Source organism: Silene latifolia, chromosome 9 (assembly GCF_048544455.1).
Source record: "Silene latifolia isolate original U9 population chromosome 9, ASM4854445v1, whole genome shotgun sequence".
Taxonomy (NCBI): domain Eukaryota; kingdom Viridiplantae; phylum Streptophyta; class Magnoliopsida; order Caryophyllales; family Caryophyllaceae; genus Silene; species Silene latifolia.
In genome coordinates this window covers 15771283-15796924 of record NC_133534.1, presented here as the reverse complement: position 1 = coordinate 15796924, position 25642 = coordinate 15771283, and the positions used below count along the sequence as shown (strand labels likewise).

Here is a 25642-nt window from a genome sequence, read left to right as displayed (position 1 = left end):
AGCCAACATGACCTCGATATTCGTATTTTAACTATCAAAAAATTTCTCTTCGAGTTATATCTTCTTTAAAGTTTTGCTATAGCTAAAATAGCTAATATAAAATATGACTATCATATTGCAAGTATATATGAAAAAAATATTACTCGGTAGCAAACACATATCATCTACAAGATAAGAGTATAATTCATGCCGAATTCCTTTAAAGTTTAGGATAAACATCATCACTCTTAATAATTTAACAATAACGTGAATCTCGATGTCATTCCAAGTTATTTATTTTTTCATTTACATAATTACATAATACTCCGTAGTCTTTTAAGGAGTATATCTTTTATAGTAATGTTTCCCCATACAACTCATACGCCTTATTCAAAGAGGTTAGTTTATCAATTAAGACGGAGCTATCGTGACAATATATTCATGCCTCATGTGACGCAAAAATGAAAATAAAAAACTCCTCAACGTATTTAATCATAATTCTAAGACCATAGATGCTTGATCACACGCATTACTACAAAGCTAAATATTTACTAATGAAGTAAAACCACTCTTTTTTTTCCCTCCTCCTACTAAGTTCATCACTCAACTAAACCTCTTTTAACATATGGCCTACTTAACATTATATAAACATATTATTCAATTAAAATCTAAGATATATTGGTGGAATACCATATTAGAAATAGAAATAAGTATCTTGTACTTGAATTGCACACTTTAAGATCAGATATTGTAATCTTAAAAAATACTATGTATATCTTAGTTTGTGGAATAGCATATTATACTTATAAAATAGATCATATAGTGTTACTTTTGAGTTTTGATCATGAATGTCCCGGTCGAATAGAGATCTCTGCCATGCTTCCTCCAAATATAAGAAAGAGAAAGTAATATTAAGATTTTACAATTAATACGACGACGTTAATTCATAAGAAAAATAAAGCCTTAAAAGTATAAATATGAAATTTAATACATACTCTATAGGATCATTAACAAAACAAAAACAAAGTTGAGAATACTATAAGAATGGTGGGAATACCGTAAATGTGTAATGGAAAAAAAAAGTAGATCGACATTAGACGTTATTACGTTAATAGTTAGAGTGCTTGATTATTAAAAATCTAGCTTACCTTTAATCCACCATAAAGGAATCCAATTTCTTTGTCATAGTCTCTGAAATAACCAAAATATTCTATCAAAATAATGAAAGAGAAACAACCAATTAATATTTACCATAATCAATTGTCAATCAAGTTAAGCAAATAATGGGTGAAAACAAAACAATGGTATGTAATTGTAATCAGAGTGGTTTAAATAGTCAAATATGCTTGTTTCCTTCATATTGTAGAGGATGTAGACTTGTAATGTAAGAGGAATTCTTGTAAAGAAGTATAACCACGCAGGACAACAATTTTTTATATATACGTTATTTTTTGCATTTTTTGTTGGGCTGAATTTATATCTTTTCACAATACTGTGTTTATTTTAATAAATAACTTTTAATTAATAACTATTGAAAATATTTTATTTATATAAGTGTTTTAGAAAAGTTGGAGTTTCTCAATTTTAATAAATAACTTTTAATTAATAACTATTGAAAATATTTTATTTATATAAGTGTTTTAGAAAAGTTGGAGTTTCTCAGGATGCCTGAAAAAAGCCTCTTTTATATATATACATTGATTTACCAAGTTGGCCGCTAAAACAATTAACCTCCAATCGAATTGGGGTTTTTCTAGATCGCCAAAACCCTAATCAAAACCCCCAACTTCAATCGACGAATGAACCCTAATTAAAAATGACAACAAGAATCGCACCTGGAGTTGGAGCGAACTTACTTGGTCAACACTCCGCCGAACGTAATCAAGACGCCACCGCTTATGTCGGTAATCTCGAAGCTCAGGTTAATTTTTCCCTCTTCTCACCATTTTTTTCAATTCTAAGGTTTCCTTTTGCCCTATTTTATCCTCTTTTTTAGGGTTTGTGATTGTATTATGTGATTGATTGTGACTTATCGTATGCCTTGAGTTATTTGATTTTTGTTATTAGTAGTTTAGTGCCGTGTTGCTGCCTCTTTATCAAATTTTTCCTGTAATTTTGATATTGCGGTAGACGTAGGCGATTTGAATGGATTCGATTGGAGAGAGTACGACACTCGGAGTGTGCCAGTTACTCTAGTAAGACCGAATCGCTTATTTGTATTACTAATTCCTATTTGACGTATTAGGAATCTGGTAGTTTAGTGCGGTGTTGCTGCTGTTGCTACCTCTTTATCAATTTTATTCCATTGCGGTAGTTGTAGGCGGCTTGCGTGGATTCGATTGGAGGGAGTGTAGTATAACACTCGTACTGTGCCAGTTAGTACATTATGACCGAATTGCGTATTTGTCTTACCTCTTCTTATTGGGCGTGTTAGTAATCTGGTTGGCTATTAAACTGTCAGCAAAGTAGTAGCTCAAATCTTGATTTGGCTAAGTCAATACATAATGCATGACTTTAGAGTTTAGATCTAATTTAGCTCAATAGGATAATTTAATGGATTTAATAGGATTTGTGTATGTTACACAAATTAGTGTAAATCCATCTACCAAACACCAATGTATCCTCATTAGAGTCATGAATAGTTTTTGAAAGAAGTGAAGACGGGTATTTAATGTAAAACCGTCTTAGACAGTAATTGTGTTATTGGTTAGCTATCAGAGTTAGTGTCATATGACTACCAAAGCTAAATATAAACGTTTGTTTTGAAATAGTGTAAAATTCTTGAGATGTGTATTTTTGTTTATCTGTGGCATCATTTTGGAAGAATATTGAGTAGCTAGGTTGAAAACAATCATTTGATGCAGTTCTCAATGCTATTTTCATTTTGGGGTTTTGCGGGAACAATCTCTTGAGGAGTACGACTGTGTTCATCCAATCCCTCCTTATGACCTTATGAAGGATCTCTTGCAGGTTTCAGAAGAGTTGCTCTGGGAAATATTTGTTCAAGCAGGCCCTGTTGGTAAATCTTTGCACATAATTTTTCTGAATTACCTTCATTTGTTAGACCAATAGTTTGGACCTTGGTGACCTATCTCATATAATTTTTGCTGTTTCTGTAGTCAATGTGTATGTGCCTAAAGATAGAGTGACAAACCTTCATCAAGGTTATGGGTTTGTAGAATTCAGAAGTGAAGAAGATGCTGATTATGTAAGCTTTCTCTTAAGATTTGGTTCTGTAACTTTTACCCTTTTGTTATTGCTGTTTCCGGAGACACAATATAAAACTGTTTTTGACCTTTTTATTTCATCATGTAATGCAGGCTATCAAAGTTCTTAACATGATCAAACTCTATGGGAAGCCCATACGTGTGAATAAGGTATTTATTATCCAGTCCAGCTATGATAATATAGTGAACTTTTGAGATATGTGTGAGCAGCATATGTCCACTTCCTCTATAGTTTTACTTTTTCTTATATTCTTAATTTCCATCTCTGCTCATTTTACAGGCTTCTCAAGACAAGAAGAGCTTGGATGTTGGAGCAAATCTTTTTGTTGGGAATTTGGATCCTGTAAGGAACTTTGATATATCTTCTCACTATTATAAAGTTTCTGTTTCACAGTATTTGTTTGTGCCACACTATTAAATTTTGTCGAGTTCTTGCTCTCTTCTGACATAGAATCTGCTTTTTTCTTTTTGCAGGACGTAGATGAAAAACTTTTGCATGATACTTTCAGTGCATTTGGTGTCATTGTCACATTCCCGAAGGTAATGCAACGTTTGCCTCGTGTTTTAGCATACTGGTGTAACTTGTGTGGACTGTTAATTCTAGGCTACCATCTTTCAAATGATTACGCCCTGAAATTATTCTTTATTGTCTAGGGAAGGTGAACCATCTTTCCTTTTGACTTTAAGGGTGTCTTTAAATAACATTTGAACCATTTTTCTCAATCTTACTTAAAAAACCATCTTTCCCTGGAAACAAGCCCCAGTTGTCTCCTTTGACCTAGGGGGTGTTCACTAGTCACTGGAAGAACGTGGAGACCGGATTATCCCTTACCCTAAAACTGGAGACCGAACCGGTTAGGAGGGAACCCGGACCAGACCCTTTGGGTTCAGTTTTATCCGGCTCTGAATCGGACCGATTTGACTAAGATTGGTAAGTTGAGGTTCTTTTTCAAGCTTGGACTTGAACGGAGACCGGCCACCATCTTTTTGTTGTCCTGGAGACCGACTGGGACCAGCCGGTCCGGTTCATATGTAAAGTTAGTTAAAATTATCAACACTTATAATTTTTTTCAGTTTTTTGAAAAGACATCTATTGTGTATTATCAAAATAATACCCATCAAATTTAACTCCCAAAGTCAAAAGGGACAATATAAATAGGATGGAGGAAGTAACCTACAGTTTTATAGGTCGACGAATCATTTTCCTTTCTCTCTTTTTTTCCAGAGAAACTCCTCCTTAGTGTTTTGTGTTTTTATTCGACGCCAGGTAGTTGTTGCATCGTTGTTAGTATTTGGTCTGTTCGGTAAACTTGTATGACGTACAATAACGCGACACATACAGCTGACATGTTGGAGTTCTATGTAAACTCTAAAACACCTAAACCTAATCACTTTACATCGGATAGGTTTAATTAGTTGTTTTCAGTAGGCACCCGTGAATAGCTTTAGCTACTCGCATTTAAAGACGAACAAGTTGAAGTCGAAGACTTTGTTCTTTGTTGGCGAGCCCTTTGTTAACGTGTTAATGCTAAGAGTTAAGTGGCGAGTGAACTTTATACTCAATAAATATTCAGTTGACCTTTCCATGGACGAAAAGGTAAACAGGATTGCCTTAGAAGGTCAAGTTCATAATCTGTTCGACGCGAAAAACACCTATTTAATTGAGTTCTTTCTTTTCCACATTAAATCATTTCAAAAAATAAGGTCAGGGAATCTGATGCCTACATGCTCGTCTCCTAACCTGCTCGCCAACATGCTCGTCTTATATTATTAAGCAAATACACTCGCTCCTTTTAATCAAAGAAAAGAGTGGAACAGTCATCTTCCTGAGATTCATTCTAAGACTGATCCCAATAGATTCTGTATCAGGTCCTTACACTATTTATCATGTAAAGCATACTACCGTAGGTATCTATTCATCTGATTGGTCTTGTTGCTCTGCAGATTATGAGAGACCCAGAAACAGGAAATTCACGAGGCTTTGGGTTCATTAGTTATGATTCTTTCGATGCATCAGATGCCGCTATTGAGGTATGCACCTTGTTTTATATCCATTATCTTTCTGCTGTGTAGTTGTTGGCCTTGTAACTGTAATAAAACTGCTACCTCCATTTCTATGATTTGTTCCACTCCCAAAGTGGCACATTATGTAAGATAATGTATAAACTACCCAAAAGGAGAGAGATGGGTGGGGGAAGGTGAGAGCAGTGAAAAACCAAAAAGAGAAAGTGGAAGAAATGGACCAAAAAGGAAAAGTGGAAGAAATCAATGAAAAAGGTGTATTAGTTATCTGATTATTTTGAATTTTGATGCTTTATAATTTTCTCGAGTTAATGTAAGCCCTTAATCCTCGGCCAGTGCTTGCTCTTTAAGCTTTTGAGGAATGATACATTTAACTTTCTCCTTTCACCATCATTTGCATCATTGAATGCTACTTTGTAATATAGAATCAAGGTTCAGTTACTTCAGTCATCATCTATTCGGGTACGATTCATTATGTTTTTCGTAAAGGATTGACACAAGTCTAGTTATGGCGCAACAATGCCTCATGGATATGTAAATATTGAAAATACATTAAGATACGACATGTTAGAGGATTCATCATTAACTTCCATTCAGATAATTAATCCACCATCCAATATTCATAAGCTCCTCAACATCTTAATTTTTACCCAATTCCAGTTTGATTCTTTATCAGTTAGTAAATAGTTCTGATTTTCTGAACCTTGATTCCTTGAACCACCTTTCTTCATATAATTTTGGAGGTATCAATCTGTATTATTGAGGATATGGGTGAAGACTGAAGAGACTAGAAAGTGACATATGTTTGTGGTCCGTACTCGTAGTGCCCAATAAGGTGTTTGGAACATATTCATGCATCTGTAGCTTTTTCCCATTTTTCACTTTTTCTTAGCCTCTATATTTTACAACCTATTAGTTCCAGGTACATAAATTCTATTTTCATTTACCTTTGCTTATATAGAACTTGTTTTTTATTGGACTCGTGCCCAAACGATTTTGAATGCTGATTCATGTTAGCCGACCACAAAGCATTTTGGGATCAAGGGGTTTGCGTTGTTGTTTCGTTGATTTGTCTATTTTTCGGTTTATTATTGTTAAAAGTTTGTATTTAGTGTACAAAAGTGTCAGCGTCCAACTTGGACCTGACAAGAATAGACTGACCTCATTACATGAGCAGTGTCCATACTTCATCAGGTTCCGAACTTAATATCCTTTTTCGGTACTAACTTGATATGGTTGGCCATACAAATAAGACGGTTTGTTTAAAGTACTGGGTTTTGTTTGGTACTGTAGGCAATGAATGGCCAATATCTATGCAATCGTCAAATAGCAGTGTCTTATGCATACAAGAAAGATACAAAAGGAGAGAGACATGGCACTCCAGCAGGTCAGTTTTCGATTTCGTTTCTTGATAAAAGTTGCTCATCACATTTTCTCTAATGGTTGCTTAGAAACCCTTCTTACATCAAGTATCGTAAAAAATGCCAAAATTTAGCATCGATTATTATTTTAGTCAGACGCGTTAACAAGTGTTTCTCATCCGAAATTTATCGTCCCCATTTGACTTTGGTAGTCAGGCGACGTCGACTTTGACCAATATTAATCACGCAACATACTATGGCTATTCGATTGACCATAGAATAACAGTAATTTGCACTGAATTAAAGTATTTATCTAACATTTTAAATAACTTTACTCTGAACTTCAGAGAGGGTTCTGGCCGCCAGTAATCCTCAGGCACCCAAAAGCAGGCCCCACACTTTATTTGCTAGTGGTCCTCCAACCGCCAATGGTGGCGTACCCGCTCCACCTCCTCCTCAACCCATGGCCAATGGTGCAGTCCCGGTTCCGCCAAGCCCAATGCAGCAATTTAGGCCACCTCCACCAATGAATGCTTTCGCTCCACCACCACCACCACCAATGCAGATGGGTGGTCAATGGCCAGGCCAACAACAGCATCCAGGTCAAGTTATGCAGCACTCTATGCCACCGCCACCTCAGTTTAGACCCATGCATCCAAACATGATGCAGCCACCACCACCGCCTCAGCAAGGTCAAGGTCAAGGTCTAGCAAGGCCACCCCCTCCTATGTCTATGGGGGGTCCGCCTGGCTGGAGGCCGCCGCCTCCTCCTCAACAGTTACTTGGTAGGCCTCCTATGCAACAGCAATATTCAATGCCGCCTCCACCTCCCCCATCAGGCTAAACTAAACTGCGATAATTTTGAGAAATTGATTGCTACACCTGTTGCTTAACTGTAAAATCACTGATGTTATATTAATGAGGATAAGATGGTTTAGGGATTATCAATGTGTACTGGTGTTGTCTCTATTGTCTACTTAATCTGTTTACCTTTCTTTCTTTCTTTCTGGGGTCACAACTCACAATGTGCAACTCAGTTGCAGACCAACTGATATCTGCTCAAATTACGTTCCTCGCTTCCCGACTAACGACTATGTTCTGAAAAAAGCCAGCATGTGACATATTAATGCAATCTATATATTGGAGAAAATAGGTCAGTGCAATCAAAACATGTTTTCTGATGCCAGTTTCATTCCGACAGTTGTTAAAACACACAGAAAATAACCAAACTAATACTGTTGAAATATGTTCAGCACGTTTATACTAGGCCCAACATGCATATGATCAATAGGACAAAGATGGCTCATATCACTTGTGAGCGATTGTCTTGTGAAATTGAAGTTGCTCTAATTGAGGATGATTTAAAAAAAAAAAATATGAATATTGAAATGTAAACCCACTTTGAATTTGAGAAATATAATCACTCTTTTTTGGGCTACTTAAACTTTCTAGAAAACCCCTTCTATTAAAGGTAAGGAATAATTATTATTTAATTTAAATTATTTAACTTTAATAAAATCTCTCATAGTAGGTGAACCTTAAAAGGAGCACAAATTCTTATAAATAATACGGAAACAAGATTTTATTTCATAATCGAAAGATTGAGGGCTATAATTTTCGGGATTCTCTTGATTTCATCCTAAAGGCTAGGGTTTTGATAGTGACTACAGGGGTTTTATCGACTTAATCCGGTAGAGTAGAAAATGAGGTCGTTTTGTTACTTATTTCATCATACCTACAATTTGGTAGTAGAAAACCCTAGGATAAGATCTATATTTATAATTACAGACTTAAGGTAACAAGATAATGAAGAAATATTCTATAAAATCTCAAGATATTATCACATTTTTTTTTATTTTTTTTTGATAATTATCTCAAGATACTCCCTCCGTCCCATTCAGTAGTATCTATTTCTATTTTTGGGTGTTTCAGTGAATAATTATCTATTTTCATTCTTGATAACCTTTTCTGGGCCATTTCTCATGTGTATATGGAGTTAAGTGATTTGTGTGGTTCAAATTCACCCATATTTATTTCTTTAATCTTTGTGTCAAAAGCAATAGATAACTATATATTGATCGAGACGGGGGATTACTAAAGATACCATATCATAGACCTTACCCGAGCATATTAGTTAGCATATTGTAAAATAGGAAATTTTTCTCCATTTTACAAAGAAAACTAACCATCTACTAATCATAATCTGTCAATTACCAAACAATCAAATTAATCTGTTAATTATAATATGATAGTCAAACCTTCTAATAAAATATGTTTATTCTGAAATTAATCCGACCAAATAAGGTCATACACAAAAATATAAAATTTCGGTGTAGAGTATATTTTTATTTTTTCCTGATGACGAGGGGGAGTGGGAGCCGCTGTACGTCTTTGGTGTGTGCTAATAAATACCCAAGTTATATTGATTACCTGAATGGCTAAGCAAGTTGGGCAGAAGAATCTAAACCCTAGAGTTTGTATATTTATATAACTTGAGAGGTTAGAACTTAGAGCGTAGAAGTGTTACCGCAAACCCTAGGCAACGCTTGAAGATGAGAGGGAGATTCAACCACTACCTTCGTAGCACCGGATTTAGGTATTTTGCACCGGTTGCACGAAATACTCCAGAATGGGATGCGGCTAAGCGTATCATTCATCATATCGCGCTTGAATTTGCTGAGGAGATGGTATTAAAACTGTTAACTCAAACCTATGTTACTTCGACACTTTAATGTAACCAGGGAATCCTGGCTCCGCCACTGAATGTAGCCAGCGGTGTTTTCCTTTTTGTTTGTGACCTCTTGTTTTAACACCTTGACATTGCAGGATAACCACCCCAAATATCCTCTTCGCCTCCTGAAAGCGGGTCGTCATTGTAGTGGAACATATTCTGTTTATTTTCGAGCCAAAGGAGCTGATCGGGTGACTGCAACCTACACGGCTGAAGGTTGGGTGGATTCTGATGGTTCCTGCTCCGATAATGGTTATTTTTACAAAGTTGACGGGTCAGAAACACGAGGTTATTTTGCTCACTTCTTTCTTCCTATTCATCTGATCTTACAATAATACATTAACCCAATCCCTCAATAACTTTCGTAAATTGTGTGTAAGGAAGATCGGAGGTATGTAGTCTTACCCTTGTCTCTTAGCAACACAAAGAGACTATTTCCAAATTACCTAAGATGAACATTGCTTCGAGAATTGCAATATACGATAATTACCACGTTTGACATCATCTGACAAATTAGGGAAGGAGGTAGAATTTTTTGGCTAAAATAGTGTTATTTACCAAATTAATTAGACTTTTGGGGTTAGTTCATTTCAAACTATTTAGGGCGAATGGGGTCCATGTCATTAGTTCGTATTTTTTTTTCCATTTTTTAGGTGAAGCCGCTAAGTCCCCTAACGGCTTGTATCTCTACCACTTTCCAGTTGGTGTAATGTGTGTTTCCAACTTTTTTGTACTGGAATAGTAAGCCGCTAGGAAACTAGATGACTTATCCTCTACCAATTTTTCTAAAGTTGCAACTTGAAAGGTGGAGCCCAAGCATGCAAGCCGCCTAAGTTCTTAGCGGCTTATGCCCTTCTAGCTCTTTTTCTAGAACTTAACAGTACCAGTTGGAAAGTGTTACAGATACAAACCGCTAGGGAACTTAGCGGTTTCACCTAAAAACTTAAAAAACTGAAAAAAAAAAAAAAAAAAAAAAAAAAAAAAAAAAAAAAAAAAAAAAAAAACTGGTAGAGAAGTCATTGCTGTCTTTGCTTGCAGAGAGAAAGAATAGAAGTCGAAAAACTAATGGCAAAACTAAAACTAATGAGAAGGCATGTGAATCAAAGGAGGAACATACCAAGAGTACAACTCACACGGGATGCGATGAGGCAGTTTCGGATACCCCTGCATTAGTTACTGGGTGAGTGAGTTCTAATGACGTCAGCTTGTCCCTAAAACATCATAGTCATTATTTTTGTTAAAGAAACTATTTCGGATTAAAGTTTTTACTGACCGTCGTGTTTGTTTGTTAGAGAAACGTCAGGCAACCTTCGTTCTCGTGCATTCTACCTTGTAGCGTATGTTTACCCAACTTATAAGCTTTTGTTATTCTATTTTGAGATATTCTCTCGTGTATCCTTTAATTTTTTCATTTTCTAAGATGTACTCTCTTTTCTTACAAAAACAATTTTGACCGTCAATAACTCTTGGCTACAAGTTCAGAATACGACACTTTTTTTTATTAACCGTCTTTAAGAGGTTTTCAGTTTGAAAAAGAATTCGATCACCGACGTCTCAACTCGTAGTCAAGAATTATGGTCGGTCAAAGTTTATTCTTGGGTTGACCAACCATAACTACCGGCTACGAGTTCAAAAAGCGGTGAATTTTTTTTTTCAAATTCAAGGCCTCGACGAGATAATTGATTTGAAAAAAAATTGCCGTTTTCTGAACTCGTAACAGAGAATTATTGTCGGTTAAAGTTTTTTGTGAAAAAAAAAAAGGGTACACCCAGAAAAGAAAAAAGTTCAGGGGTATACGAAAGAACATCTCTTCTATTTTTTTGGTGAGTAATTTTATGCTTTTCGGAGTACGCCGTAATTTTAATATACATTGTCTCACTTTAACCTTGAAGGGCGGAAATAAGGAACCAGAGACCTTACTTGGAGTATCCCAAGGTTAGTAATTAATACGAAGTATTTAATACTCCCTCCGTCTCAGTCATTTGTTTACCTTCGTGGTTAATACATTATTTTGTCAAAATTTAATCAGGTAAAGAAGTTAGCGTCATGCAAATGGAGAACCCTCTCTGATAATGTAAGTGACTTTTGATGAGTTCAAATCTTGTACTGTAATACCCCGTATTTTATTGTTGTCCGGGCGAGTTTATTATTTTATGGTAGCGTAAAGGTAATGGTAAAAGCGTAAAAAGAATTGTTTAATTTATATCGCGAGATGAGTCGGGTTTATAATCGAGTAACATTTTGGGTCGAGAGGTCATAGCCCATTTACCCACTTACTACCCATTTACCCACCTACCATTTTTACCTCACCAAACCCTAAAACAAACCCTAATTCACCTTTAAAACCCTATCCCTTCCCCCTACCGTCATTTTGACAACACAATACAACAACCCTCCTTCCTCTCTTGTTTAAGCTTTGCACACGGCCAAAGAGGGCACGCCAGTGAGGGTGGAGGTAGTAGGGTCTGCCAGGAGTCCAGGGGAGTCTTTACTAGTGGTCGTTGGTGGTTGTTCTGGCCGGAAAAGCTCAGGTCGACGGCCGTCATAGGTAAGGGTTCTCGTTTTTATTTCTGTCCCTCTGTTTTGTTTTGTGTTATGCGTCTTTTAGGGCCTGTGGTGGTGGTCGTGGGGTGGTGAGATGTGTTGTGGGTGTAGAGTCGAGTCGGGTGGTGGTGGTTAGAGTGGTGGTCGTGGATGGTGGTGGTTGCAGTGGTGGTGTTTAGGTGTCGGGGTCGATGGGGTGTTTTGGGTAGCATTTTCAGACATAGGAAAAGGGGTGGCACCACCGTGGACTCGGGGGAGGTCGAATCGGTGGTGCCACGTGTGTCAGAGTCGCCATGCGACGGTGGTGGCAATGGTGGTGGTTAGTAGGGTGACAGGGGAGTGTCGTGGTGGTTGTCGGGTTAGATAAGGGGGTTCATTCGGGGTGTTTGGCGGCGGGGGACGCGACGGGGGTTTTGTGGTGGTGGCCAGGACCGCCGGCGTGGGTCGACCACGTTGGTGGTGGTGGGTAGTGACCAGGCCAGACACAGTGTCGAGGCCTGGTGGTCGACGGTGAAGAGTGGTGGTTGAGGGGCGGTTTGTGACGGGTTGGAAAAGGGGGGTGCGTGTGTCTTTGTTTTCGAATTAATTTTGTTGCGGGTTTTATTTTAATGAGTCGGGAATGCGTATACTTATAATATTTATATTATTAGTTTTGATTATTAAGTTGATTTTAAGTAGCGGTAACGGAATAATGTATTTAAGCTTTTGAGTCGGGATTTTATTTTGGGAAAGTTACTATTTTTAGTAACTTGCTATTTTGGTAATCGCTACTTTGGGAAACTCCCCATTTTAGGAAAACCTTCTATTTTGAGTAACTTATATTTTTAGTAATTTCTAAATTGGGAAGGTTTCTACTTATAGTAGCTCTTGAGTATGGGAACGGGAATAGTTAATTGAATTAATTATATTATGTGTATGTTTAGGTGGCGAGTTTCGGGTGGAGTACTTCGATCTGCGTTAGCCTTTATCGCTATTTGAGGTAGGGGAATACACTGGACTTGATATCGTGTTATGTGATTGGATTGGTGAATCGGTGATTTACATGTTATAATATGATTGTCGATTTAATTCCGTTAAGTACTATTGTTGAACTTTTTTTATTATATTATTACCGTGGAGTTGGTGGAGGTGGAGATGATGACGTTGTGATAAGGCCCGGGCGGGTTCTGCAGACTTGCCCTGGTGTCCTCAACGGAATGCGGATCGGCTACGGTCGATATTTATAGTCTACCGGGATCGGTATGGGTGGTTGTCCGGGTTGTGAGTTGTGATGGCGGTGTTGGTGATGGAGGAGAATGTGTTTTGTGTTCTTGTTTATCGTATTACCTACTCGGCCCGTGGTGACCCCGTGTATTCGTGTACGCCCTGTGATGATCCAATTATTGGGAGCAGTTGACGGTATTCGAGAGACCGATGGGAGCTGGCCGGGAAGAGAGCTTGGATGACCGACTTAGTGCCTAGCTCACCTTAGTCTTTTGAGTAGATTATCAGACTTATTATTTTGTCGTATTTGGAGACTTGTTTTTATTTCAGTTGTAATGTCACTATAAACATTATAATAAAGTACTGTGTTTCTTTCCTTTGTTATCTACTTGCCTCGGGCTTAGAGATGGTAACACCATTATTTATCTGAGGAGTCCTAGTTCAGGCCCTTAAATAAATGGGGGTGTTACAAAGTGGTATCAGAGCGAACGATCCTCAGGCCTAAACCAATGAATCTAATGAATGTAGGAAGAGTCAAATAAAATGAACCCCGGGATAGAACTGTTAGGAGCACACTAAAGGTAAGGGATGAGTTAGGGGCCCCCTCACACCGAACCATTGGCCCTCTCAGTTTGACCCGGGAACCCTGAGTGCACATGAGAGGAAGGGTAGAGAAGTTGCATGATACTGAGCATAACTCCATATATTATTGCCTAAGTATTAACTGATTGATATGATAATTGTTGCATAAAAGTTGATAGGAGGTTGTGGCATAATACTTGGCATGTTTTAAGATTGATTTATACTTATACATCTATTAAGTTGTGTCAGAAGGCTAGGCCCAGTGATATGCGGTTATATGATCCCTAAGCCATGTTAGATAGACAAGTAAGATAAGAGTAAAAGAATTGGCTAGAATTACCAAAGTGTTTTGTGTTGCAGCTAATCCCTAAAATTCTCTTGTAGTCATGCCTCCAAGAAGGAACACGGTGTGAACATCACCCGGGAAGAGTTAGATCAACTCGGTGAGAATGAGGCCCTAAAGGCCAAACGATTGGATCCGGGAAAGATGAGTACCATTGTGGCAAGGCATAACCCCACAAAATTCACTGGAGAGGGAGAACCACAGTTGCTGGGGGAATGGTGTAGAGAGTTCACCAATCTGTTTGAATTATTAGCATGTCCGGAGGAGCTGCAGGTGGACCAAGCTGCCCACTATCTGAGGGCCACAGCCGGTGACTGGTGGACCAGGAACAAGGTGGAAATACGAGAGGTTGCTAGGGATCTTGAGACGGGACATGTATCTTGGTTGGAATTCCAAGAGCTTCTGAAGAATGAGTTTATGCCCGAGTTCCAAAAAGCCAAACTTCGGGAGGAGTTTGACACCTTCAAGATGACAGAAGATATGACAGTGGAGACTTATCATCGGAAATTTCGACAGTTATCCTCATACATTGATGACTTTGGGCAGAATGAAGCTATGATGGCTATGAGGTTTGAGCGGGGACTCACTATGGACATCAAGAAGAGGCTCACGCAGCTCTCCACCCACTACGATTCAGGACATTTACTTGAGGGCTGGTCTTCTTGAAAGACTCTCGGAGCAGATCAAGGCGATAAGAAAGGCAAGGCGAGAAAAGGAAGTCGGAGACCACAAGTGATAATCTTTGGGGCAAAGAAGCGAGTTCGGGCGGATATGGTGGGTACTCCACTAACGGTGCCCCGGGGGTATGAGAGCTCGAGTGGAGGTGGCTTCGGGGCACCGGTGGGGAGGTAGTTCTGCGGGGCTTACTTGTTTTGGCTGTGGAAAGACTGGACACAAGAGGTTTGAATGCCGATCATCCGGGGCGAATCGATCCGGCGGATACGGGGCACCTATGTCAGGTTCGGTGGCTCTCGTTCGGTGGGGTGCAGGTATAACGATTATCGCACACCTATGTCGGCTATGGGGGAGGTGCGAGGTCAGGGCTAATGTAACTACCAAGGAAGCTACAACAACTATCGAACCGTAATCAGAGAGCCGGCGAGTGGGAGCACCAACTTTCGAAGACGCAAATGAAGGGAACAAACAATCTGGAGCGACTTCTTCAAACCAGTGGGTGGGGCTAAGTCCAGTGGCAAGCTCTTCGCCATGGGCAAGGAGGCAGCTAAGAATGACTCTCATGTGGTGACTGGTACATTTCCTGTTAACTCTAAACCCACCTTTGTGTTGTTTGATTCCGGAGCTACTCATTCTTTTATATCTGCGGAACATGCCAGAGTCTTAAACCTTAAGTCATATGATAGAATTGCTGATTCGGTAGTGGTACCTTCGGGGGAGTCGGTATCTTGTGATAGAGTCTACACTGGGGTACCAATTCAGATCGGAGAGGTTGTGTTTCACTGTGACCTTATAGAGTTTCCCTTGGGGGGTTTTGAGGTGATTCTGGGGATGGACTGGTTAGGGAAGTACAAAGCTTTTATCGACTGCCATCAGAAGAAGATCTCTTTGAGGGGACCTAAGGGAGTTAGGGTGTCTTATAAGGGGTATGTGGTCAAGCCAAGAGTCAAATTCATATCTGTTAATTACCCTGAAGTCGAGTCGAGGAAAGGGGACCGATTAATCTTGTGTCAGATGTGGGATAGTGAGTCGGAGACCCCTAAGGTGTCTGAGATTCCAGTGGTGAGGGAGTTCGAGAATGTATTTCCGGAGGACATTCCAGGGTTACCACCGAAAAGAGAAGTGGACTTTTCCATTGATCTAAAGCCGAGAACAGGGGCGATTTCTAAACCACCTTACCGTATGGGGCGAAAGAGATGGAGGAATTGAAGAAGCGATTGGATGAGCTAGCAGAGAAAGGTTACATACGGCCAAGTGTTTCACCTTGGGGAGCACCAGTGTTGTTTGTCAAGAAGAAAGATGGAAGCTTGAGACTTTGCGTGGATTACCGTGAGTTGAACAATGTGACCGTCAAGAACCGTTATCCTTTGCCAAGGATCGATGATTTGTTCGATCAATCAATTGGTGGAGCCGGAGTTTTCTCTAAGATTGATTTGAGGTCGAGTTATCACCATTGAGAATTAAGAACGAGGATATACCTAAGACCGCTTTCAGAACAAGATATGGGCACTATGAGTTCGTGGTCATGCCATTTGGGTTGACTAACGCGCCGGCGATATTTATGGACACGATGAATCGAGTGTTCGGTCCTTACCGGACAAGTTCGTGGTTGTATTCATCGATGATATTCTGGTATACTCCAAGAATGAGGAGGAACATGAGGAACATTTGAGGTTAGTCTTGAAAACCTTGGAGGAGAACCGGTTATGTGCCAAGTGAGCAAGTGTGAGTTACGGTTGAAGAAAGTTGCTTTTACAGGGCCATGTGATTTCCAAGGAAGGGGTGTCGGTTGATCCTAGCAAGATTGAGGCGTGTGAGAGATGGCGAGTCCTAAGAATGTGGGTGAGATCCGAAGCTTCTTGGGGCTAGCAGGTTATTACCGAAGGTTTGTCAAGGACTTCTCGAAGATCGCCAAGCCATTGACGTCCTTGATGCGGAAGGAGAACAGGTTTGTTTGGGATGAGAGTTGTGAGGAGGCGTTTCTAACCCTCAAAGAACGACTCACTACAGCTCCTATCCTTGCACTACCAGATGGGAATGATAATTTCGAGGTGTATACCGATGCTTCCAAGAAGGGTCTGGGGTGCGTATTGATGCAAAACGGGAAGGTAATCGCTTACGCTTCTCGACAGTTGAAGACCTATGAGGAGAATTACCCTACTCATGATCTAGAGTTGGGGGCTGTGGTGTTTGCGCTCAAGCTATGGCGACATTATCTTTATGGGGCTACCTTCAAAGTGTTTTCCGACCACAAGAGCTTGAAGTACATTTACACGCAGAAGGAGCTGAACATGAGACAGAGGAGATGGATCGAATTGATTGGCGACTATGACATGGAGATACTTTATCATGAGGGGAAAGCGAATGTCGTAGCCGATGCCTTAAGCAGGAAATCCATCCATGCTTTGAGCAGTGCCAGATCTAGAGTGAGGATGCTTAATGAGCTGCGAGGGATGGGAATCCACGTGATCCGGCAAGGAGAGACTCTTGGGGACTTGACCGTTGAGCCAGAGTTATATGAGGAGATCAGAGAGCTACAGAAAACCGATGCTAGAATTCGAAGTGGCGCAAAGCACGGAAACAGAGCGGGCGGGGTTGATTCCGGGTTTGTTATCCATCTTGATGGTAGTCGAGGTTTGGGGGACGGTGGTGTGTTCCGGATAATGATGAGTGAAGAGGAAGATTCTTGCTTGAGGCACATGCCACGCCATACTCGGTTCATCCTGGGGAGATAAATTATACAAGGACCTCGGGAAGACCTTTTGGTGGCCGAATATGAAGAGGGAAGTTCTTGAGTTCGTAGCTCGATGCTTGACATGCCGTAGTGAAGGGTGAACATAAGAGGCCGCAAGGGAAGGTTCAACCACTAGAGGTGCCAGAGTGGAAGTGGGAAAGCATTTCCATGGATTTCATTGTCGGGTTGCCTCGAACTCAGAAAGGTAACAACATGATTTGGGTGATCGTGGATAGGCTAACCAAGTCGGCTCACTTTATTCCCATGAAGGATACTTGGAGTAAAGCTGAGTTGGCCAAGGCTTATGTTCAGTATGTGGTGAAGCTGCATGGTGTACCCAAGGACATCATTTCCGATAGAGACTCCGGTTTCTATCCAAATTCGCGGGAGTTACTGATCACTAATGGGTACTCGATTAAAGATGAGCACCGCTTTTCATCCAACTACGGATGGTCGGACAGAGAGGACTATTCAGACGCTCGAGGACATGTTGAGGGCTTGTGTTTTGGAGTTCGGCGGGTCTTGGGAGGATAGGCCCAGGGGTTGATTGAGTTTTCATACAACAACAGTTACCACGCTAGTATTGGGATGGCTCCATTTGAGGCTTTGTATGGCGGGAAGTGTAGGAGTCCTGTGTGTTGGGATGATAGAGCGATGCGGTAGTTTTGGGACCAGAGATGATTCGGAGATGGTTGAACAGTGCGAGATCATTCGACGAGAAGATGAGGGCTGCCCGGGGCCGGCGAGAAGAGCTACGGCGATGCTAGGAGAAGTGACATTTCTTTCCGGTGGGGAGAAAGTACTTCTTAGAGTGTCTCCGATGAAGGGAGTGATGAGATTCGGGAAGCGGGGAAAGTTGAGCCAGAAGTTTATTGGGCCATATGAGATCTTGGATAGAGTTGGAGAAGTGGCATACCGACTAGCTCTACCACCAGCTTTAGCCAGGGTACATAATGTCTTCCATGTTTCTCAGTTGCGGAGATATATGAGTGACCCTTCGCACGTTTTGAGCCATGATGTGGTCGAGGTGGACGAACAGTTGACTTACATCGAGACGCCTAAGGAGATCTTAGACAGGAAGGTTAGAAAGACCAGGCACGGGGAGACGGCTTTAGTGAAAGTGTTGTGGTCCAATCATAAAGCGAGAGGAGGCTACAGGAAACCGAGGCGCGATGAGAGAGAGTTATCCACATCTGTTCGCTTGAGGTAAGTTACGGGACGTAACTTTCTTTTTAGGAGGGTAGAATGTAACATTTCGTGTTTATGTAGTCTAGTAGTGTGCTTGACCGTGTTAGTTATACGAGATGTCTTTTATATTTTCGTATGTCATGATTGGTATGGGGGCGAACTTCGGGACGAAGTTCTTTTTAAGGGGGGAAGACTGTAATACCCCGTATTTTATTGTTGTCCGGGCGAGTTTATTATTTTATGGTAGCGTAAAGGTAATGGTAAAAGCGTAAAAAGAATTGTTTAATTTATATCGCGAGATGAGTCGGGTTTATAATCGAGTAACATTTTGGGTCGAGAGGTCATAGCCCATTTACCCACTTACTACCCATTTACCCACCTACCATTTTTACCTCACCAAACCCTAAAACAAACCCTAATTCACCTTTAAAACCCTATCCCTTCCCCCTACCGTCATTTTGACAACACAATACAACAACCCTCCTTCCTCTCTTGTTTAAGCTTTGCACACGGCCAAAGAGGGCACGCCAGTGAGGGTGGAGGTAGTAGGGTCTGCCAGGAGTCCAGGGGAGTCTTTACTAGTGGTCGTTGGTGGTTGTTCTGGCCGGAAAAGCTCAGGTCGACGGCCGTCATAGGTAAGGGTTCTCGTTTTTATTTATCCCTCTGTTTTGTTTTTTGTGTTATGCGTCTTTTAGGGACTGTGGTGGTGGTCGTGGGGTGGTGAGATGTGTTGTGGGTGTAGAGTCGAGTCGGGTGGTGGTGGTTAGAGTGGTGGTCGTGGATGGTGGTGGTTGCAGTGGTGGTGTTTAGGTGTCGGGGTCGATGGGGTGTTTTGGGTAGCATTTTCAGACATAGGAAAAGGGGTGGCACCACCGTGGACTCGGGGGAGGTCGAATCGGTGGTGCCACGTGTGTCAGAGTCGCCATGCGACGGTGGTGGCAATGGTGGTGGTTAGTAGGGTGACGGGGAGTGTCGTGGTGGTTGTCGGGTTAGATAAGGGGGTCATTCGGGGTGTTTGGCGGCGGGGACGCGCAGGGGGTTTTGTGGTGGTGGCCAGGACCGCCGGCGTGGGTCGACCACGTTGGTGGTGGTGGGTAGTGACCAGGCCAGACCTGGTGTCAGGCCTGGTGGTCGACGGTGAAGAGTGGTGGTTGAGGGGCGGTTTGTGACGGGTTGGAAAAGGGGGGTGCGTGTGTCTTTGTTTTCGAATTAATTTTGTTGCGGGTTTTATTTTAATGAGTCGGGAATGCGTATACTTATAATATTAGTTTTGATTATTAAGTTGATTTTAAGTAGCGGTAACGGAATAATGTATTTAAGCTTTTGAGTCGGGATTTTATTTTGGGAAAGTTACTATTTTTAGTAACTTGCTATTTTGGTAATCGCTACTTTGGGAAACTCCCCATTTTAGGAAAACCTTCTATTTTGAGTAACTTATATTTTTAGTAATTTCTAAATTGGGAAGGTTTCTACTTATAGTAGCTCTTGAGTATGGGAACGGGAATAGTTAATTGAATTAATTATATTATGTGTATGTTTAGGTGGCGAGTTTCGGGTGGAGTACTTCTGATCTGCAGTTAGCCTTTATCGCTATTTGAGGTAGGGGAATACACTGGACTTGATATCGTGTTATGTGACTGGATTGGCTGAATCGGTGATTTACATGTTATAATATGATTGTCTGATTTAATTCCGTTAAGTACTATTGTTGAACTGTTTTATTATATTATTACCGTGGAGTTGGTGGAGGTGGAGATGATGACGTTGTGATAAGGCCCGGGCGGGTTCTGCAGACTTGCCCTGGTGTCCTCAACAAGGAAATGCGAGATCGGCTACGGTCGATATTTATAGTCTACCGGGATCGGTATGGGTTGGGTTGTCCGGGTTGTGAGTTGTGATGGCGGTGTTGGTGATGGAGGAGAATGTGTTTTGTGTTCTTTTTATCGTATTACCTACTCGGCTTCGTGGGCGACCCGTGTATTCGTGTACGCCCTGATGATCCAATTATTGGGAGCAGATTGACGGTATTCGTAGACGATGGGAGCTGGCCGGGAAGAGAGCTTGGATGACCGACTTAGTGCCTAGCTCACCTTAGTCTTTTGAGTAGATTATCAGACTTATTATTTTGTCGTATTTGGAGACTTGTTTTTATTTCAGTTGTAATGTCACTATAAACATTATAATAAAGTACTGTGTTTCTTTCCTTTGTTATCTACTGCCTCGGGCTTCCGAGATGGTAACACCATTATTTATCTGAGGAGTCCTAGTTCAGGCCCTTAAATAAATGGGGGTGTTACAGTACGCATCAAAATTGTTCTAATATTTTTACTGACTTTAATTATTTTGCGTCGCGATCAGGAGAAGAAGGTATACATGGATGAAGCTGCTAAAAGCCAAGGGAAATGATAGTGCCACTACCTCCATCCATACGACTATTACTACATTAAATTTGAAAGCCGCTTACATGCTTACATTCTTTATAAAGATGTTGTTTCCTGTAATATACGAGTATATGATGAGAAATTTTATGATTGTGGGAAGAAATCTTAAGATTTCACGTAATATATGACTATACGAGCGCATGATATGATGCTAACAAGTGTAACGTAAAATCGTCTGAGTCTGTTATCTTGTCTTCGTTCAATCGATCACCAAACGAATTGCAATACAGAGAAAAAGAGGAGACGGCGGCCATTACTGATGATGCAAAATCGAATTACCAAATAAGAACAGTGGCCTAAGCACATAAAAGAAGTAAAGTTTACTTAAAATCTCTCAACGGCGTATATTATACATCTCCGACTCTACTTCTTACTTTTAATTGCGCGAAAGTGGTGAATAGCCCCCATAACTTTACCCAATTGGGAGATGGTAAATGAGTTAGCGTCATCGGGTGGCGCCCAATTTCGGAGTCATCCTCTCACATACAATAAATGGGGACCCTCAAAACAATGGATACATCCCATAGAATAAGTGGGGACCCCAAATAATAAGGGGTGCATGTGAGAGGGTGGCGCCGAAATTGGGCGCCACCCGGTGGCGCCGTATCATTATCGCCCTATAACTTATAAATGTAATAAGGCCCTATAACTTTGATAAAAAGTGAAATTCAACCCAATTTTTTATTTTCAACCAAAACTGCACCCAAAAAATTCAATTTCATTCATCAATACAATTTATATGTATATAATAAAACTTATTAAAAAATTTAAAATTGTATATGCAATTTATTACACATTGTTGGAAACAAATATTTGAATGCTGAAAACTTGTAAACGTACTCTCACGTGTAGGTGAATTATAATAAAATTAGTTAAAAATATTCTAAAAATTATGTTAATAAATTAAATAAATACTTTTAAAATGTTAATAATTATTATTTAGTGTACAATGAACTTATATAGCTTCACCAAAAAAAGAACTTATATATAAAATGATTTAATGATTTGATTTAAGTTGAAAAGAGAAATTGAGTTAGATTTCACTTTTTACCAAAGTTACGGGGCTTAATTACTATATTAGTAAGTTATGGGGCTTAATTTCACAATTGACTAAAGTTATGGGGGTTAATTACCACTTTTACGCTTTTAATTGGGAGGGAGGGAGTACTTAGAGCAAGTCCAATGGTTTGGCTTAAAGACTTGCTTGCAATTTTAAGAAATTGCAAGCAAGTGGCTAAACCATTGGACAAGTACATGTAGGGCAGCTTAAATCAAACTATTTTTTATTTGGTTGTATTTTTGTAGTAGGATAATTTAAGCTAATAGCTTAATGAAGCTATTTCTTGATTTAAGCTATTAGCTTAAATTACCCTACTACAAAAATACAACCAAATAAAAAATAGTTTGATTAATTAACATATGAGTCAAGCTAGTAAAAATTTAGGCTAAACCATTGAAATGAATTAGTAACTCAAAAATAAACTAAGTTAAAATGTGATGTGATAATGGTAAAGTAGTTAAAACTAGCTTATCATTGGACTTGCTCTTAGGCAAGTAATAATAAGAAGTTTCCTAATTAAATTAGGAAAGATTTTAAGGATCTTACTAAAACTTACTAAATAAAACACACTTGCCATATTTTATTTCGGAAATAAAAAATCCGTAAACCTTATATAATATCACAGCTTACAAACAACAAAAGGAGAGAAAATAATCTAGTAGTATAATGATGCTTAGCGTTCTTGCACAATAATTTGATTAATCTCTTGCGACTGGAAAACCGTATATTGATCGACGGTTAGTCGGTTGAGTTAACGCGTTATTGCCGTTCTCTACAGCGTATTATCTTAAACGGAGTTTTACTACAACAGGGTTTTCACCTTTACAGTGTTAATTTCAAGGGTATGGTGTATTATGGAACCGGTTGCCGGCTGAAATTTGTTAATGGTCGAAGGCGGCAGACTGCCCGTCAATGCACCGGGGGTATATACTATGCACCAGTTGCTCGCAATAGTCCCGAATGGCACGTGGCTAAACGTCTTATTGACCCTATCTCGCTTGCAAATGCTCATGACATGGTATCTATTTTTAGAGTAAATTAAATTTTACTCCCTTTTGAAATCAACTTTTTTTAAAATTACTCACTTTTATTTTATTTTATTTTATTTTAAAATTATTCCCTTAAGTTGCATTTTTTGCTAATTTTTTCCTTAAAATTACTCTCTTTAAGTTGCATTTTTTTTCTTAAAATGACTTGAAAGTTTAAAAACAGACGAAATAAGTCACTTAAATTGGTGTTTGGAACATTTGTACGCAAAAATTATAACTTAAAAGGAGTAATTTTAAATAAGTTGATTTTATTTAAACTTACTTGGTCTTTTCTATTCGATTAGTGTCACTGTTGGAGACTTGGACGCATTGAGCCAAGCTTTTAACTCGAACATATATATATGTAACTTGGACACTTGACATCTAAGCGATATTTCCCTTTTAAATGCCTGTGAGTTGTGACCTCATGTTAACAACCATCTGATTGCAGGATAACCACCGCAAATACCCGTTCCGCATCCTGGAAGTGGGTAACAATGGTAGTTACTACTCTATCCTATTTCGAGCCAAAGGTGCTGATCGAGTGACTGCAACTTACATTGCTCAAGTTAAACTGGATTCTCTCGGTTTTTACGCCCATACCATTTACTTTGACAAAATTTCTGGCTCCGAAACTAGAGGTTATACTCACTGTTTTTTTTTCTTCTGTATATAGCTAGCTTAACATTCCACCCTCGTTAAATTCTTTCATCATCGCTAATTCGCTATCTTTGCTTGCAGAAAGAAGGAAGAGAAGCTGCAATACTAGTGGCAAAGCCGAAACTAACGAGAAAGCGTGTAACTCAAAAGAGAAACTAAGCGCAAGCACACCTGATCATAAGGGACGCGAACCTGTTTCAGATACCCCTGCATTAGTTAGCGAGTGAGTCCTTAATTTAAACTTATTTCGGTAACAAAATTTTGCGAGGTCTCTACTGACCTTAACGTTTGTTTGTTCGTTAGAGAAACGTCAGGCAAACTTTCAATCCGTGCATTCTACCTTCTAATGTATGTGACCTAACTCGTAACCTTTGTAATTCCACCTTTCTGCCCCGAGTAATTTTCCGCTTTGTGGAGTTATTTTTAATGTACATTCTATTACTTTAACCTTAAAGGGCGGAAATCAGGAACCAGAGACCTTACTTGGAGTATGCCAAGGTCAGTAATTAATATGGAGTACTGCCTTTGTTTCTACCATTTGTTTACCTTTTATATTCTTTGTGAGAAGTATTTTTATCACACGTAAACAAATACTCGTAATTGGGATTAAACTGCTAAAAATAGCTCAAGTAACCCTTGTGGTTAATACTTATTTTCTTGAAATTTAATCAGGTAAGGAAGTTAGCATCATGCAAATGGAGAACCCTCTCAGAAAATGTAAGTGACTTTTGATGGCAGGAATTCAACTTGTGAAGTCGGTAAAGTTATGAAGTGTGATATTCTAATTTGATTTTAAATCTCATTTGCATCAAAATTATCCTAATAATTCCCTTCAAATCATATAAACTAGATAATTTAGTAATGATCGGACGTATAACATGATTAATAACTTGAGGCTCGTTCAGTTTCTAGGGATGAAATGATTTTTTTTTTTTTGCTGACTTCGTATTTTGCATCGCTATCAGGAGAAGATGGTATACATCGTTGAAGCTGCTAAAGGCCTAGGGAAATAGTACTCCCTCCGTCCCGTTGAATAGTTTACGCTTGCTTAATTTTGTGAGGGGAAATAAAGAAAATGTAAACAGTACTGCAGGAAATTTGAAAGTAGCATTATATGAATAGGGATACCGATTCTTGCTATGTAATGTAACATACTAACATCCTGAAATATGCAAAGAATAAGTGCTTGTTTGCTTACCCACTCAATTCATGGGAGTTCTAAAATCCCATGAATTGAGTTTTTTCAAACTTGTTTGGTTGCCTTAAATATGGTAAAATGTAGGAATTTACAACTCCTTGGAGTTTCCAACTCCTACATGATGTAGGAGTTTAATTACCTAGCCCCCCCTAGGTAATTGCAAACTCCTCCATCTTATCCCTCTAAATTTACCCATTTACCCTTAATAAAAATGTGAGGCTAGTAACATTATTGAGGGATATATTGGTATTTAGAAATTAAAATCGGGTGAATTACATAGTTTAATCAAACAAACCATTGGAGTTTAATTCATGGGAAAAACAAATTCCTCCAAGGCAACCAAACACGTTTTTGCCATTTCATGTGAATTGCATATGGGAATTGAAATCCGGTGAGTTGTAAACTACCACAGGAGTTCAATTCCTATATGAACCAAACGAGCACTAATACTCTGTCCCGGTCTTTTGTTTATCTATTCCATTTTAAGGTGTCATATTCATTTGTTTACTTTTTTTTCATATTGGGGATGATTTTGATAGATAATTTGATTACTCATATTCATTGTTGTCCACTTCTCGTCCATTAAAAACAATCACAAGTGATCCCTTCCCTCCATGGTCTTCGTGCCAAATGAATTGCGTTACTAAGAAAATTAGGAGACGGAAA

The 25642-nt window shown here is 39.5% G+C and overlaps 2 protein-coding genes across 2 annotated transcripts; both read left to right on the top strand.

Moving 5' to 3' along the window:
- The first annotated feature begins 1640 nt into the window (after nucleotides 1-1640).
- Nucleotides 1641-7584, top strand: LOC141599217 (uncharacterized). The gene is made up of 9 exons (XM_074419161.1): nucleotides 1641-1900; nucleotides 2950-2998; nucleotides 3099-3187; nucleotides 3300-3356; nucleotides 3487-3549; nucleotides 3681-3746; nucleotides 5151-5237; nucleotides 6522-6615; nucleotides 6937-7584. Exons 1-9 carry the CDS (start codon nucleotides 1796-1798, stop codon nucleotides 7431-7433), a joined length of 1107 nt encoding a protein of 368 aa, XP_074275262.1. The 5' UTR covers nucleotides 1641-1795; the 3' UTR covers nucleotides 7434-7584.
- Nucleotides 7585-9025: 1441 nt separating this feature from the next.
- LOC141600623 (uncharacterized) lies at nucleotides 9026-20187 on the top strand. Its single transcript, XM_074420868.1, has 7 exons — nucleotides 9026-9276; nucleotides 9416-9608; nucleotides 10359-10500; nucleotides 10613-10657; nucleotides 11213-11255; nucleotides 11350-11394; nucleotides 20131-20187. Exons 1-7 carry the CDS (start codon nucleotides 9142-9144, stop codon nucleotides 20185-20187), a joined length of 660 nt encoding a protein of 219 aa, XP_074276969.1. The 5' UTR covers nucleotides 9026-9141.
- Nucleotides 20188-25642: the final 5455 nt, after the last annotated feature.